This window comes from Alligator sinensis, unplaced genomic scaffold (assembly GCF_000455745.1).
Source record: "Alligator sinensis unplaced genomic scaffold, ASM45574v1 scaffold87_1, whole genome shotgun sequence".
Taxonomy (NCBI): domain Eukaryota; kingdom Metazoa; phylum Chordata; order Crocodylia; family Alligatoridae; genus Alligator; species Alligator sinensis.
In genome coordinates, this window is record NW_005841929.1 from 112211 (window position 1) to 130151 (window position 17941).

Sequence of the window (17941 nt, forward strand, 5' to 3'; positions counted from 1 at the left end):
TAACTCAGTTTTTAATTATATCTACAATTTCACACACATCTGCAGCTCCTAGTTCTGACCAGGACTGTAAATTAATAGGTAATCTGGAAGATTTCAATATAGAGTTCTTCTGCCCCAAACTTTTGGTTCTGTACATTTTAAGGATTGGGACCATTTAATTCCAGATTGGGGTTTGATCTTGGAATGCCTCAAATGCTGTAGCTATCTGGGTCTAGGGGATTTTGTTGCCAATCTCCGTGAACACAGAAATACCCAAATACCATGAGAAAAAGCAACTTTTGAAGCATGTCTAGCCACACCAGAAGCAGGAAATACCAGGAGTCTCATGTCATGAGAAAATTTGTTCTTATGAACTTTCCAGGCCAGTTTTGCAGACCCAAAGTGTTGGGAGAGTTCAGAGAGGCAGCAGGACTTCTAGTTGCTAATTTGACTGAAGCCAAAATTCTGAGAAGGCAGATTATGATCTCATTGACAATGGGCACAAACTGGTATAATACAGGCAGAAACCTGGTATCATAGAGGAGAAGCATGCTTCCAAGTTCTTATTAGGGTCACATCCTCTTCCTCTTCTTAACTTCAATTAATAATATTGAATGATAATATATGAATAATATTTAATTAATAAAAAATGAGCCTGTCTGAATTTTGTACACCACTGTTAAATGCTCAAGGTCCACATCTAGACTGTTTTTGCAGTAATGTGAACACCAGTATTGTCCTAAACCAAAAAGTGATCATTAAGATTTCCAAAGGGTCTAATAGTTTTCAGTATACAACTCCAGAAACCTAAAAGGGACCTGATTTTCAGACAGTGGGTACTGAGTAGTTTCAAAAAGTGAGGGCCTTTTTAAAATGAGTCTTAAATTGAGCACCCAAAAAAATCTAAAAAAAAAAATTCCTAACCCTTTCAGAAGTCTTAGTCTCAAAGGAGTCGTTTTTGCATATAACGGGAGAAGATAAGAACAGCAGAGCACCCTCAGATTGTATTAATTTTTATGGGAACTGATAGCAGCCCACACGTAGTAGGACCCCAAAGTCTCTCCAAAGTTTAATGGTACTGAACTAATCCTGCATCCTCTTAAAAGTATCTACAATGTTAAACGATACGGTGTGGCACTGAATTCCGGAAACTCATCCCTTTTTCTACAGAGAAATTGGTTTTTTTATTGGTTTTAAATTCATCTGCCCACAAATGATTGCTTCTGGGACAACCTAAAAACAGGGACTTCATTTTTTATTCTAACCTTCACTGTCTTAAATGCCTCTGTTAGATTTCCTTCCACTCACTCTTGCCAGGCTAAATCATCTTCATTGAACCAATATCCCTTCTTACATAAGGACCAACATTTTTCTAACCCTTTAAATGCTCTGTTTTGTAGCTTTTCAGTCTCAAATGAGTAGGGGGTGTATCCAACTCGAGGAGGTGGACGACAAATTTTGTAGGGCGATAATGGGGCCAGTAGCCATTTTCATGGGCTAGTTTTGGCAGCTCCCCCCCGCCCGACATACTTCTCTTTGGCTGAGGGCCCCACTGGCCCCCAACCCTCTCTGCTTATTGGTTGTGAGGGCTGTCTGTCATGCAGTCCTGCCCCTCACCACTGATTGGTGGAGAGGGGCAGGGCCACATGACAGGCAGCCACTCTGCCAGTCAGCAGCAAGGAGTAGGGTTGGCAGCCATCTTGAGCTCCCCTTCGTGCTGGCAGCCCCCTCGCCCCCAGTGGGCTGTGCTGCTGAGCCATAGTGCTGTGAGAACTGTTGGCTCCCTCTGGGGAACCAGGATTTTATTTTCAGTAAGGTTTTTTTTTGCAGATTTCACTGATATTGGCTAATTTCATGGGTAATGCCAGATTTTGCAAAATCACAATTTCTGTAGGTCCCAACAAATGAGTCTGCAAATGAGGCTTCCAAAATTAGACACTTGCATGCCCATAAAACACATGGTATCATTTGCTTTCAGTTCTAAGAGTAGGCTGCAGCCTGGCCCAAACTCACCTGGATACTCTCCTACAGCTAGAAATCTTGAGCCTGCTCCTTAACTGCTGTAAATGAGCAAATTCACAGATCTGATCCCACACATCAGTTCTGAATCTATGTGTACTGGAGCAACCTGGCATGTGGACTACAACATCTGGCTCCCCGCAGATTCAAAAATTTAACTCCAAGGGTGTGGTGGCAGTATTAATTGTGGCAGCTTCCAGAGCCATGCAATTATTACTGCTACTGCCCCCCTGCTGCCAAATTTCCCAGCCCATAGCAAGCCCCACAGACTAGATGACACAGTCCACAGGCTGGATTCAGCCTGTGGGCTGTAGGTTGAGCATCACCGCTCTACACAGATGTAGAGGTAGTTCATCCCACCTCGTCCCATCTACCTCCATCCTGCAGTACTCATCCCAGATATATATGTTTGAGCCCAAAGGGGTGCAAACTTGGCAGGCCTTACATATCCTCAACCTTCTTAATAAAGCCAATTGAGGTTTACACACTCAGTAGCTTATAGGACTGATCCAAATGCACATTCACTGTACAAATGTAACCATGATTCCTGTTTGCCTATTATAAGTCTGAAAAGTAAATTATTCTCAACCTCATTTACTTACCATACAGTAAAACACCATGGCACCACCTCCTGTGTTTACAGTAGAAATGCAATGCAGTAAATTTGGTAGGATTTCTCTTTAAAACAAAAAAAGAACCTTGGATCTTCATGGTTTATATATCACTGAGCATCAGATTATTTTAGGGGGTAGGGAAGGAAAATCATTAGTTAGGTCAGTTAGGTGGCCAAAGAGACCTAGAAGTATTCATAATTATTATGAAGACAGGTCTCAGTCACAGGAGAAAAGTTCATAGTAAAAGTAGAGGAAACTAGGGAAGGATAAATTAGTTGGAACAGTCCTGAAAAGTCCACCTCCAGGGTCCAACCCTTGCCTGCTTGATTTACTTAGGCGAGTCTCATTGAAGTCACTGAGGCACTCACATTAAGAAAAACCAGCAAGATTTCACCCTAATATGCCAATATTAGGCAAAATACTCACCCAAACACTTTGCCATTAAACACATGAGTAGTTCCACCCCTGTTGACTTCAATGGGACTATGCACATGCTTAATGACAAAGATAAGTACGCGCTTTGCTAAACAAAATATCCTTTTGCTATGGAGTCATTCTGATTGTAAGTTCCAGCATGTTTCCTTATGACATCATCTTTGTGCATAATAATTACCTGGTCTTTTTTGAAAGGAGGTCGAAGTTTCTCATCTGGTAACTTTTCCTTTTTAGGTTCCACTTTAACCTCTTTTTCTTCCCCCTTTTTATTTGTTAAGATGAAAATATCATTCTACCAGCCACCTTTCCAGCTCTGATTTGCCAAAGCGGTGATCACATACCCAATTGGTGCAGATGTGCCCACATCTCCATCGTGTGCTGCTGTGCCCACATCTCCATGTGCAGCTGTGCTTGCTCTTCCCAATTTAGGGAACTGTGCTCCCACACCCCTTCCTGGACCTTTGTGCTCACTTCTCCCTCATGTAGCATTGTGCTTGAGTATCCCAGCAGAGAACGCCCCCAGCTGTGCTTGCTTCTATCAACAACATATGCTTATTTAGTTTTCTTCGCACATAGCTCATGTGTCTTTTGCATCAAACTGTGCTTTTCTACTCCTCACAGGCTATTGCTTAAAGCAAAAGAAAAAGAGGCAGCAAAATGCACACAATTCTGAACATGCCAGGTTTTCCTTCATAGGGTTTCAAAACCAGCATATGGAGCATTTAAGTGTGTCATGCATTGCATTATTGATAAGCGGAAGCAAGGAGCTTTAGTGAAAAGAAAGAAATCAAATACTGATTGTAGAGAGCATTAGTAGTTTAAATGCAGGAACAAAACTGTGAGCAAATTCCAATCCTGTGGTTTTTTCTTGCATTACATTTCTCACAAATCACAGGCCTCTTGTTCGGTGCAAAATGTTTACTGTACCTGTTTCCTTAGGAAGGCTGCTTGAGGCTTTTCCTCTTGTATTTTCTTCTCTTTTACCTGTTTATCTTGTAATTTTTTGTCTTCAATTTTTTTCTCTTCTATCTTTTGTTTTGCTTTTAATTTCTCTGCCTCTGTCTTAGCCTTTTCTTCTGCTTTCCTCTTCTCTTCTACCTTAGCCCTCTCCCTTTCCTCAGCTGCCCTCCTCTCTTCCTCCTCCTTTGCCCTCTTCCTTTCCTCAGCTGCCTTCCTCTCTTCCTCCTCCTTTGCCCTTTTCCTTTCCTCAGCTGCCCTCCTCTCCTCCTCTGCCTTTGCCTTAGCCCTCTCCCTTTCTTCAGCTGCCTTCTTCTCCTCCTCTGCCTTGATCCTCTCCCTTTCCTCAGCTGCCCTTTTCTCTTCCTCTGCTTTTGCTCTTTCCTCTGCCTCAATCCTTTCTTTTTCTTGGGCTGCTCTTCTCTCTTCTGCTTGAATTCTCTCTCTTTCTTCCTCAGCTTTTCTTTGCTCCTCCTCCTTTATCCTCTCCTTCTCTGCTGCTTCAAGCCTTTCTTTTTCCTCTGCTCTTTTCTTGTCCTCCTCAGCTTTTTGCTTTTCCTCATCCCTAAGTTTCCCATAATCAAGAACAAGAGTGATATTTATGGCCTCCTCCCTTTCTACTTGGGCACTGGTGTTATTCTCAGCTAGGGTTTTTGCTTCTAACACATCTTCTTTGCCTATAGTTTCCTTTTCTTTTGTCACCTCTACCTGATTTTCCTCTGTGGGTATCTCCTTTGGTTTCTCCTCCAGCACCTCCTTCTTATCTTTTTCTTCTTTCTTTACTTCTTCTTCTTCGTCATCTTGCCTCCAGTTGTTCCTCTGGTATGATTTGGTAATGGTTTCTGTCTCCTCGATCTCGTAGCGTCCTTGGCGTGTTTCAATTTTTTCCTCTTTCCCCATGGTCTCATCTTCATCCACATTGTTTATCTCTCTGCTGCTTGGTAGTGACAAGCTTCCATCTGTGACTGTTGGGTCAAACTCCTTTTGACGCTCTAGGGCCTCCTGGAGACGTTTCTGGCGTCTTTCCTCCCTCCTTGCTAATCTCTCCAAGAAGGCAGCATCATCATTTGATTCCATTTGTGTGTCTGTAACTGTTGTAGTGCGTTTGGTCTCCTCTTCTACAACACTGTACAAAAACAAAAGCTTAGTCAAACACTCTAACAAAGTATTTGCTCAGTTACTTTCCAGAAATAGCTTTCAGTAAAAATATTATGAAGTTCCTAAAACAGAAGAAAGTCAGATACTTTAAAGATTTATCAAACATTTCAGGGACAACTATCAAATTTCTGTATTTACAGGAATTTGGGATTTCATAATGTAATGACTTGCAAAGGGCCATCTGTACCCCTCCTTTCCTCCATGCTCCTGACTAAGGAATCCAGCTAATGAACTAAGTCAATCCAATACGCACTAGTATCAATGAAACTCATTCAATTTACTTCAATAGGCACTGGATTGGGCTGTGGAGCTTTGGTACAGCGGCAAGAAAAGCTGCCCTTAAGAATTCATGCTAAATGTTACACTACACCCACTGCATGCTTATAGAGTCATAGATTGTTAGGGGCTGGAAGGGACCTTGCAGATCATTGGGTCCAGCCCCCCCCCGCTCTAGGCAAGAAGACAACTGGGGTTAGGTGACTATTTAGTCTCCTCTTGAAAACCTCCAGGGTAGGTGACTGCACCACCTCTAGAGGGAGCTTATTCCACAGTCTGGACACCCTGACTGTGAAGGAGTTTTTCTTGGTATTAAGCCTGAAGTGGCCTTCCAGGAGTTTATATCCATTGGTCCTGGTCTTCCCCAGGGGTGCCATAGTGAACAGTTGTTCACTAAGCTCCAGATGCACACCTCTGATATAGCAGTAAGCCACCCTCAAGACCCCTCTCAACCTTCTCTTCTTTAGGCTAAAGTGACCCAGGTCCCTCAGCCTTTCCTCATATGGCTTGCCTTGCAAGTCTCTGATCATACGGGTAGCTCTTTTCTGGACCCTCTCAAGTTTTTCCATGTCCTTACTGAAGTGCGGCACCCAGAACTGAACGCAGTACTCCAACTACCATCTCACCAGTGTTGAGAACAGCGAGAGTATCACTTCCTTAGCTTTACAAGAGATGCATCAGTTGATGCATGCCAGCGTGTTGTTTGCACTGCTGACCACCGCCTCGCACTGACGGCTCATATTCATGCGATGGTCCCTTTTGGCCACGGTGCAAGTCAAGCTGTCACCACCGGGCCTGTATGTATGTTGAGGGTTGTTTGCCCCCAGATGGAGCACCTTACACTTGGAAGTGTTAAACTTCAGCTGGTTCTTGTCTGTCCAATTCTTGAGCCTATCCAAGTCTGCCTGTATCTGCAACCTATCTTCTGGCATGACCACACTGCCCCATAACTTGGGGTCATCCACGAACTTGGCCAGTGAGTTTTTCACTCCCGCATCCAAATCATTGATAAAGATGTTGAAAAGCACCAGCCCAAGCACGGACCCCTGAGGGACACCACTGGCCACTTCACACCAGGACGACACAGTTCTGTTCATGAGAACTCTCTGGGACCTACCATGTAGCCGGTTTCCCACCCACTGGACCATCGAGCAGCTGAGCCCACAAGCTTCCAGTTTCCCCACAAGGATATTGTAGGATACTAGATCAAAAGCCTTTTGGACGTCTAGGTATATAATGTCTACCACGTCTCCTGTGTCCAGGTGGTGAGAGACTTGGTCATAGAAGGAGATGAGATTGGTAAGACAAGACCTACCCATGACAAAGCCATGCTGAGACAAAATATTTGGAAGTGTTTCATGTGTTTTATGGAGCTCTCCAGTTTGTTTTGATGCATTCTCTTTTGCGCTTTTCCTTATGAATTAAAAGACTCCTGACATACAGCCAAACTCTCAAGGAACTTATTTAGCCAAGATACAGTTTTTACTCTATTAAGGCCACCTCTAATATTGAGAAAGGTGACTGTTTCTCTTCAAGACTGGCTTTTGGCAACACTGCCCCCCAAATGGCACACAAATGGACTGAAATGAAATTGTGATTTTTAAGGACACTGGTTCACCAGAAAGCTGAGCTGGCCTAGGAACATAATGCATTACAAGCCATGGAAGACCCTTCCAAACAAAGACGGTTAGAACCCTAAAGGATCAGCATTCCTTTACATTTCTAAGCATTTTATTCTTCTACATTCACCGCCTTTCCCAAAGCTTTCTAACCACTTTTGCTTTTCACTGGAAATAGTAAACCTCTATGATGAGAAATACTACTTTTTCCCCAACTCTCTCATGCTCAATAATAACAGTTCATCAATTACACATAGTAACTAATGGATACAAACAACCTTCTACTTGATATATATATTTGACCTACCAACCTTATCCCACCAAGTTAATTTAGAATTTTACCTCCTTATAAGATGCGCTAGTGCACAGTTTGTTTACTACCTTTATTTACAGAGAGTAACTAGGGCTGTGGAAAACTTGGAACCCCGATTCAATTTGGTGGAGATCCAGCCCGATTCAGTGGCCAAATCTCTGAATCCAATTGAATCAGGAAGCCCTTTAATCTCTGTGAATCAAATTGCAACCTTCCAAATTGGTTCGGAGAGATTTGGAAAGATTCAGCAATTCAGATAGAGACACAACATTAAATGTTTTTTCTACATACCTCAAGGTAGCAGGCAGTTCATGAATGCTGCAATGCAAGGGTCAAAGGGGGCAAGAGGGTGCAAAAGCCCCCATGGCTCACCAAAGGCATACGGGAACGTCTCCTAGCTAAAAGGGAGGTGTACACCCAATGGAAGGGAGGGGCCACCACCAGGGAGGACTATACCTCGGTTGCTCGGGGCTGCAGGGGGGCGGTCAGGAAGGCCAAGATGGAGATGGAACTGGGACTAGCTATCCAGATCAAGGACAACAAGAAGTCCTTTTTTAAATACACAGGGGGCAAAAAGAAGATACCCAGTAATGTGGGGCCTCTGCAAGACACGCTAGGAAATCCGGTTGTCGCACCAGACGACAAGGCTAACCTATTTAACGATTTCTTTGCCTCCATTTTCTTGAGCAGGGACCAGATCAGCCTGTCCACCGGGACCCCCTCAGGCCCCAGGGGAGGCGCACCCAGGCCTAGGGCCAGTGAGGATCTAGTCAGGGAACTTCTGGAGGGACTGGACGTATTTAAATCAGCTGGTCCTGACAACCTCCACCCCAGAGTGCTGAAGGAATTAGCAGAGGTCATTGCGGGACCCCTGGCACAGCTTTATGAGCACTCGTGGTTCTCTGGTGTGGTGCCAGAGGACTGGAAAAGGGCAAATGTGGTTCCCATTTTCAAAAAAGGGAGGAAGGAGGACCCAGGGAACTATACACCAGTTAGTCTTACCTCGATCCTGGGTAAGTTTCTTGAGAGAATTATCCTGGTGCATGTTCACGAGGGGCCAGCAGGGAAGGTTATGCTTAGGGGCAACCAACATGGGTTCATTAGAGGCAGGTCCTGTCAGACCAACCTGGTGGCCTTCTATAACCAGGTCACCAAATCCTTAGACGCAGGGGTAGCAGTGGACGTAGTCTTTCTGGACTTCAGGAAGGCCTTCAACACTGTCTCCCACCCCATTCTCATTAAAAAACTAGGGGACTGGCGTCAACACCTACACAGTCAAATGGGTCACTAACTGGGTGGAGAGATGCACCCAGAGAGTGGTGGTGGATGGGTCATTTTAGACCTGGAGGGATGTGGGCAGTGGAGTCCCCCACGCTGGACCCACGCTGTTCAACATCTTCATCAGTGACTTGGACGAGGGGGTAAAAAGCACCCTATTCAAATTTGCTGATGACACTAAGATGTGGGGGGATGTGGGCATGCTAGAAGGGAGGAATAGGCTGCAATCAGACCTAGACAGGTTACAGAGGTGGGCAGATGAGAACAGGATGGGTTTCAGCACTGACAAGTGCCAGGTGATACACCTGGGGAGGAAGAACCAGCAGCATACCTACAGGCTGGGGAACTCCCTTCTTGTCAGTGCAGAGGCAGAAAAGGATCTTGGAGTAATTACTGATGCCAAAATGAACATGGGCCAACAGTGTGGCAACACGGTCAGGAAGGCCAACCGTACCTTGTCCACAGATGTATCTCAAGCAGGTCCAAGGAGGTGATCCTCCCCCTCTATGTGGCACTGGTCAGGCCGCAGTTGGAGTACTGCATCCAGTTCTGGGCACCGCACTTCAGGAGGGATACGGACAGCATGGAGAGGGTCCAGAGGAGGGCCACTCGCATGATCGGGGGCAGCAGGGCAGGCCCTACAAGGAGAGGCTGAGGGACCTGACCCTGTTCAGCCTCCACAAGAGAAGGCTGAGTGGGGATCTAGTGGCCCATTACAAACTAGTCAGAGGGGACCAGCAGGCATTGGGGGAGTCCCTGTTCCCCCGAGCACTACCAGGAGTGACTAGAAATAACAGTCACAAGCTGGCAGAGGGTAGATTCAGACTAGACATCAGGAGGCACTACTTTGCTGTCAGGGCAGCTAGGATCTGGAACCAACTTCCAAGAGAAGTGGTGCTGGCTCCTACCCTGGGGGGCTTTAAGAGGAGGCTAGAAGAACACCTCTCAGTGCTCTTTCCTGCCATGGCAGGGGGTCATTCTGTCAGATCTTGATGATCTGTCAAGGTCCCTTCCGACCCTACAAACTATGAAACTATGGAGCATCCCACAAGAGCTCAGGGGGCTCCCCAGTGTGCTTGGCAGCAGACCTGGAAGGGGACCAGATGCACTTCCAGTCCACTTCTGGGTCTTCCAGGGAGCGTGCGGGGGGAGGCCCCCAGCACACTCCCCAGCAGAACCGGAAGTGGACTGCAAGTATTTCTGCGTGCTCAGCAGTGAACCCAGAATTGGACTGGATATACTTCCGGTCTATTTCTGGGTTCACTGATGAGCACACAAGGACCCACCTCGCACCTGGTACGTCAAGGTATGTAGAAAAAACATTTAAAGCTGTGTCTATGGCCGAATCGCTGATTCTCTGAATCAGCATCAAATTTTCAGATTCAGATTCGGCCAAATCAAATCAGGGACAGTGATCCGAATCAGCTAATCAAATCACTGTCCCTGATTTGGGCCAAATCTGAATCAAATACAGCCCATTTTCACACCCCTAATAGTAACTGCACAGTAGACTAATTTACTGAACAGTTAATGTGTACACATGTTATGGTGACTCTTTACCAAGTAAAGCATCTCATTTAGATACACCTGATAAGTGGCACCTTACTCCAGAAACAGGTTTTTTTAAACCAATGGGAATAAAGGCAAAACGTAGTCTACATCTACTCCCTGAACTAAGGAACATAGGATTGAAAAACACCTAGAACATTACGTCCCATCCCTAAATGCAGAGCTCCACTAATTGCATTAGTGAATAACCACTTAAACTGAAGCCTACCTGTTCTGGGCATTAGCTTCTGGTTTCTCTATTCCTTGTCCTCCTACATCTTCCTCTTCCTTTTGCCGCAGCCTTTCCTGTCGAGCTCGGCGGCGGCGTTCTCTTGCGGCTTCTTCATCATCATCATCAGTTCTGTGGTAGGCTAGTCTGCAACATACCATTTGAAACAAGTTAACAAAGAGATTGCTTCTATCCACTTGATAATACTGTGGAAACAATGACAAACAGATTCACAAGAGACAAAGTATGTGTTATGAATGATTCATATAACAATGTTTTGGTAGTACTGAAGTGATGTTGCCATGATGGTCCAGGAAATATGCAATCAAAAATCTTTTGTTCTGCAACTTAGTTCTGCTGTGTCTGCTTCTCTCTGAGAGACTTGAGAAAGGGTACTGTGATAGCCCAAAGCTTTTCTACATCTATCACAACCATGCAGTTGGTCCAATAAAAGATATCACTCACAAAAATTCTTGCCTCTTGTGCAAGAGGCAAGGTTATTTATGGGTACTTTATACCCAAAAGCTTGTCTATATGCTTCCCAACTATGTAGTTAGTCCATAAAAATCCTTGCTTCTCATTTTCCCTGGGCCATCACTGTTACAACATCAGCCCAATGCTACCTTGTAGAACAATGGTAACTCCTTCAGTGGCTACCCCATATATGATTTAAAAGGATACCATTGAATCCAAGAGTATAAAATGCTATTTTAAGAATTTGTCCAAAGTTCTGTTTAGACAAATGACTATGGGGGAAAAATGAATGTTTGACATCATCTTGAAGCTGTTCAACCCTTGACGTACCCTTTAGTCAATGAACACTTCTGCAACTGCTGGGGCCAAAACCCCAGCTCTGTAGCTGAAAAGAAATCCTGTTAGAATAATATCCTGTGATCCTGCTAGGATGCACTCATATTTAATTAGATCAATGCTGGGGTCCATCTAACCACATTAAAGCTGGATATAGTTTGGAAACATTTTATAAATATATGCTAAGTACATTGTTCTTTAATAATTTAGAGCTATTACACTTTATTTCAGAAGTGAAGAAGAAGGGCTAGGAGGCCCATGTGAGATAACACCTCTCTGAGTAATTTAGGCTAAGGAGTATTGAACACTTGACATCAACAGATGTGTGAGCCCAGCACCTGTCAGGACTGGACCACAGGAGATCTCGACCTCAGAGGTAACTTAAGGCTAAAATCCCAGTGCCTCCATTCACCTTAGCAAATTACTATAGTGAATTTAATTCTGATTGAAGTGGAAGCAAGAGATAAGCATCCCCATCAATACTTCAAAGAGAAAAGGTGTAGGATGAGAAACCTACACTGTTAGCTTTGTGGATAGAAAGGCTTAAAATAAAACCCTAACAGAGGGTGAAACAGCCAACAATGACTAAGATTTAATGAATAAGAAAAAAAGTCAACCCCACCCAGTAGGCACATCACAGGAGGCTGGGTACGTAGAAGAAAACAGATGCAGATCTTTGCAGATGGTCTGATTATGCCCTGCAGCATGAATTCTGTCTTTATTTTGGCATTTGCAACAACAACAATATTTTTGGTTAGCTGTAAAATTATCCAGCCCTCTGGGTTTGTAAGTCTATGAAGCAAGAGATTGCTGATGGCTTCTGGTCTGGTACCTTTCCCTAGGCATGACCTTTCTTTAAAAAAAAAAAAAATGGAAAAAGAAAAAAGAAAAAAAAGGGAAAAATGTGGATTCAGCAGCACTGTGGCCATGGGTAAAGCTGAACAGCCTGCCAAAGCTGGAATGGCAGTTTCACTCCTATGCAACTTTTTTTGGCATCAGCACACAGCGGCTTTGGTTGTCGCTTTCATGCTCCACCACATGAGCTTTTAACTTTTGCTTTGTATGAAGAGCCCTCAAAGAAAATGAAAATTGTCAGCAGAACAACCATGAATCATGGCAGGGGCAGGAGGTGAATTCAAAGTAGAAGCAACGGGCCATGGAAGACTAGGGAAAAAGCTTTTGTCATTTGCAGTTAGTTTAAAGGGGTTCTAACAACTAATTTAGGTCTAAACTGGGAAGCAGATGAAAGCAATAACAAACTGATGGGGATCTCCATTATATTCCTGCAAGAGAAACATACTCTAGGATACAAATGTACTGAAAAACTGACTGCAGAAGACCCAGTGCACAGTGAAAGGTTCTCTTTAGTCCTGTTGATGTCTAGCTGTGAGAGGCGTAAATGGTATTTGGGCTTGCTTATTCTGGGGCCCTCTTTATAATCTATAAAGAGAACAGCTAGTAATAACCCTTGAACTGGCAGAAATTTTTAACTCCTATCCTATTAGTGCATAGACTGTTTTCAATAGAGTAAATAAGTATCTGTGTACAGAATGATACAGCGATCAGGTATCAAGCACCATACATAAGGTTAACTTTAGTTATTTTATTTTAGTCACCAGTGTGGCTTCATTAACTGTCTTAAATATTTGACTGAAAGTGGTAATATGAAGAATATTTTATGCAAAAGTTTCTCAAAGCATTTTCCACATTGCATCTTTAAAGGCTGCTTTACTTATCACAAATGCAACCATGCCTGGGGGAAAAAAAACTTAATGGCTATTATGAACTAGATACAATGCACAACAGCTCTAAAGAGAAGACCTGAGTTGCAAATGCAGAAGGGATTAAATAGACAGAATGGAATTAAGCAAACCCTACAGTTAGGGAAAGTATACTGGTATCCTTTATGGGACAGATTTTCAATTTTGGTGCCTAACTCCCATTATACTTCAACCAGAGAGTAAAGAAAGCTACTGGGGGGGAGGTGTCATATGTGCCTTGGAAATCTGCTCCTAGGACAAAATTCCTTCCCTCTGAACTACTGCGTATCTTTTTCCATAAAGTCCTGTATTGAGGAACACCATCCTTATTTGCTTTTCCATGCCATTAACCTTGTCTCAGTGAAATTCTGTCTATAAGTCCACTTTCTACTACCTAAGGAAGGTGGTTTATGTACCATTACAAGGGTATGAATATCTCTACCAGAACCACCAATGCATACACCCACTGTACAGGAATACCAACATGTTTTCATGCTTCCTCACTCCATTTTTTCCACTATTTACTCCTCTCACTTACATATCATTCAGGAGATTGTCAGGACAGGGACCAAGTCTTTGCACTTGTGTTGCCTACCTAGTCACCTAGCACGCTCTTAATTCTATGTAAGCAGCAAATTGTAATCATAGGCTAGATCCTAAATTCTATTGAATTAGGATTGGATACTTGATTACTCATGACTGCCTTTGTTGCTTCTATATAATGCACCCTTGACGAACTGTCTTGATGCACTGAATACAAACATACCACACTTGACTCACCTTATATCCATTTGTCACCTTCTGCATAACTGTCAGGATTTCTTTCAGGTTGGTTTCTGTATTCTGTTTTCTATTTGGCTATGTGAACAATGAGGTAACAACTTGACCTCAACAGGTGCTCCAAGCTTTCTGATACTCAATATGTCTTATTAAATATTCAGATGGAAGCAAGAGGGCTTGGAAACTGTCTGCCTGCCTTGTTTCAAAGATAACACAGTGCTCCTAATCTAAGTAGCAAGACAAAAATTGCACAGTATTTGCTGCTTCTCAGACTACGCTCTCTAATGGCAATACACTCAAGTGTATTACTGTAATATCTTGGTAACGCTATCTAACCTTATTACAGCTTTGGAATAAAGAAAACACATTTCTTACCTCTATTTTACAAAAGATTTCTTGCCCTGCAAGGCCCGAGCAACACTAAATAACACAAGTTCCATCCTGTAAAATGGGTGAACTTTAAACCTCCAGAGGTGAAATCCTGGCCCTGCTAAAGTGAATGGCAAAAAAATCAGTGACTTCAGCAGCCCAACATTTCATCCCAGGACTGTATGTCTATAGGCTAAAGCTATACACAAAACTTCTGGTTCTGGTGGTGCCATTTTTCCTTAGATTTTGGTTCAGAAAGATGTTGCACCCTCTGAATCTTATTTTGAACTATGGATTCAGACAAACTAAAAATGCTCATTAGGAAGTTCAGAGTCAGAATACTTTGGGGTCAAAACCAGGCAGTATCATTGAGTTTCAACTGGTTATTACCTGAAACTACAAATCAGCTCAGCTCCACCACAACATCAGAGAAGAGAAACAAGGAATGAAAGAGACCTGCGAATCTCAGCTGAGATTCCAAATACAAGAAGTCGGGAAGTACACAAAAAAAAAAAAAAATCCAAAACAAATCTCAAAACCACAAGATTTTTTATCTCTGTTTTAAAAAATATGGAAACAGTCCAGTTTTCCCTGCCTTCTCTTCTTCTCCCCACAACATGCAGGGTGCTGCACTTGGGCAGTAGCAACCAGCAGCACACTTATAAGATGGGAAACTCCCTTCTTGAGAGCACAGAGGCAGAAAGGGATCTTGGAGTCATCATTGACTCCAAGATGAACATGGGCCGACAATGCGAGATCACGGTCGGCAGGGCTAACCGGACCTTATCGTGCATCCACAGGTACATCTCAAGTAGGGCCAAGGAGGTGATCCTCCCCCTCTACGTGATACTGGTCAGGCCGCAGCTGGAGTACTGTGTCCAGTTCTGGGCACCCCACTTCAAGAGGGATGTGGACAACACTGAGAGGGTCCAGAGGAGGGCCACCCGCATGATCCGGGGACAGCAGGGCAGACCCTACAATGAGAGGCTACGGGACCTGAACCTGTTCAGCCTTCACAAGAGAAGGCTGAGGGGGAACCTTGTGACTGTCTATAAACTCACTAGGGGGGACCAGAAGGGTTTGGGGGAGACCTTGTTTCCCCTAGCACCCCCCAGGATAACAAGGAATAATGGCCACAAGTTGTTGGAGAGTAGGTTTAGATTAGACATCCGTAAGAACTACTTCACAGTCAGGGTGGCTAGGATCTGGAACCAACTTCCAAGGGAAGTGGTGCTGGCTCCTACCCTGGGGTCTTTAAGAAGAGGCTTGATGCCTACCTGGCCAGTTTCCTCCTGCCCAGGCAGGGGTTGGACTTGAAGATCTACAAGGTCCCTTCCGACCCTACTTCTATGATTATATGAACATTTTACTCACATTCTGATATATCTTTTTTTGTTCTATTAATGGAAAGAGCTTATTCCTTTTACCAACCAGTGCACATTAAACTGACTTCATACAAACATGCATGTCTGTAGACAACAAAACTTTCTAGTGCACACATGCAACAAGCAATTTTCAAGCTGTCATAACTTTGTTACATTTATGATCCAAACCTTTATGGTTTGGATCATAAAGACTGATTTTCACTTTGTGTTCCAGCACAGGAAATGAGATCATCCATCCTCTGTATCCATCTATCTGCTCTATCTATGCTTTTCACCTTATTTTTAAAGGCACCTAGCACTTCAATATCTAAACTCAAAAGGAGCAGAAGTGAGTATCTGTGTCTGTGTCCTCATGCTTGAGAAGGGACTTTAGTGAATGCATCTTTGATGCTGGCCTTCTCTTTCAAATATGGTCTGTCAAAGTTCAGTTTGTTGGCTTTCAGTATTCACTGAAAGGCATATATTTACTCAGCTACTTCCTGAGGGAATGGCTGAGACTTGTTGTTACACCATTTGGGAAGGCCTCCTGGTGTTGATAGTCTGTCAAGTTATATTTTAATGTTTTATTGTTCATGCAATTCGCATTACAATTTATACACTTCAAAACTATGACGATTAATACAGTCAACCAAATTCAAGAAAGGAAAGTGTTGCAAATAAGGATTAAGTGCCACTTAAATGTCAAAATTCAGCGAGTTTTGGTCAGCCCTACCAAAACAAAAATCTTGATTAGTTTTTATTGGAAAAAAAATAATTTCTTTCTTCTAATTTCACAGACAGCTACAAGGATTCTTCTCGAAAAGTTTTAAAATTGTCTTTATGTAGGAACCAACAATAGAAAATTTAAGTCCAAAATTATACTGTTTGAGTGAAACGTCTATAAGTGAAAATGAGTGTTATATTGGAAACTTGCCACTTTAACTAGTCTGATCATGACTTAGCCCCCATAGCTATTTCTGTTGTACTCTGCACATGCATTTCATCATTAATACCTTTCTCTTCTATGCTTCACACTTTCTCTCACTCAATTTCCTCTTCATTTAGCTAAGTCAAAAAAAAAAAGAATGGTTGAAAATTATAGCCAGTCAAACTGAAACATTAAACGAGGAACACATTTTAAAGTTGAGATTGAATAGATGTTGGAACAAACTACCAAATGGTAGTTTCTCCTTAAGTAGTCAAATTAAGACTGGATGTCTTTTGGGCAGAAATACTTCTCTCAGACACAAATTACTGGGCTCATTACAGCAGAAATTCAAGAAAACTCTATGGACTGGAATTATACAAGAAGCCAGAGTAAATGATACAGTGATACAGATACAGTCAAATTTATGGCCACTGATTATTTTTACATATATTATGCAATGAACTGGTTAATCGTGCAATAAATTTAGGCCAGCCACACGTGCAAAGTAATTATCACATGATAAAAATGACTATCCAGCTATAGAAAGAGCCAACCAGCTGTAAAGTTAGTGCTTGAAAATGTGTAACAACTCTATAGCTGTTTCTTTCCAGCTTTAATTGAACATGTAGCAGGGCCCTGTAAGTTAGCTTGAACTTAGATAAGGCTGGTGCCTTTCCATTCTTTTATTAACTTGTCTGTTCCTCACATATTTTCAGTCTTTTCATAGATTTCATAGACATTAGGGCTAGAAGGGACCTCGGAAGATAATCGAGTCCAGCCCCCTGCCCAAAAGGCAGGAAGTCAGCTGGGGTCATAGGATCCCAGCAAGATAAGCATCCAGTTTGCTCTTGAAGGTGTTCAATGTAGGCACTTGAACCACCTCTGGTGGCAGGCTGTTCCAGACCTTGGGGGCTTGGACAGTAAAGAAATTCTTCCTTATGTCCAGCCTGAAACGGTCTTGTAGTAGTTTATGACCATTCGACCTACTTGTCATCCCTTGGGGCGCTCTGGTGAACAAACGTTCCCCCAGATACTGGTGGTCACCCCTGATAAACTTATAGGTGGCCATCAGATCACCCCTGAGCCTGCGCTTTTCCAGCCTAAAGAGCCCCAGGGCTCTCAGCCTGTCATCGTAGGGTCTGCTTCCCTGACCTCTGATCATGCACGTGGCTCTTCTCTGGACTCTCTCAAGCTTCTCCACATCCTTTTTGAATTGTGGAGCCCAAAACTGGAAGCAGTACTCCAGCTGTGGCCTCACTAAGGCCGAGTACAGGGGGAGAATGACGTCCCGGGATTTGCTTGAGAAGCATCTATGGATGAAAGCCAGCGTTTTGGTCGCTTTACTAGCCGCAGCATCGCACTGCAGGCTCATGTTCATCTTGTGGTCAATCTTGTGTTGGTAGCTTGGAGTTGGCTATATACACCTTGGCTTTCCCCTGCTGAAATGGGGGAGTTGTTTGAATTCTTCCTTGCTTTTTATGAATTGCTGAGGTTGGTCTGAGGGG

At 43.4% G+C, this 17941-nt stretch overlaps 1 protein-coding gene across 7 annotated transcripts in view; it reads right to left on the bottom strand.

Annotated features, from left to right (window-relative positions):
• CALD1 (caldesmon 1) overlaps window positions 1-17941 on the bottom strand; it is a 283619-nt gene that overhangs the window by 35039 nt on the left and 230639 nt on the right. For 5 of the 7 annotated variants that reach the window (XM_006019421.3, XM_006019422.3, XM_025198786.1 and 2 more), the window contains 3 exons: window positions 10426-10572; window positions 3975-5130; window positions 3226-3309 (listed from right to left, as the gene is read on the bottom strand). In XM_006019421.3, coding sequence (XP_006019483.1) covers window positions 3226-3309; window positions 3975-5130; window positions 10426-10572 — 1387 coding nt within the window. The remainder of the gene's footprint in view (window positions 1-3225; window positions 3310-3974; window positions 5131-10425; window positions 10573-17941) is intronic. The other 2 variants (XM_025198787.1, XM_025198788.1) reach the window with 1 other exon arrangement.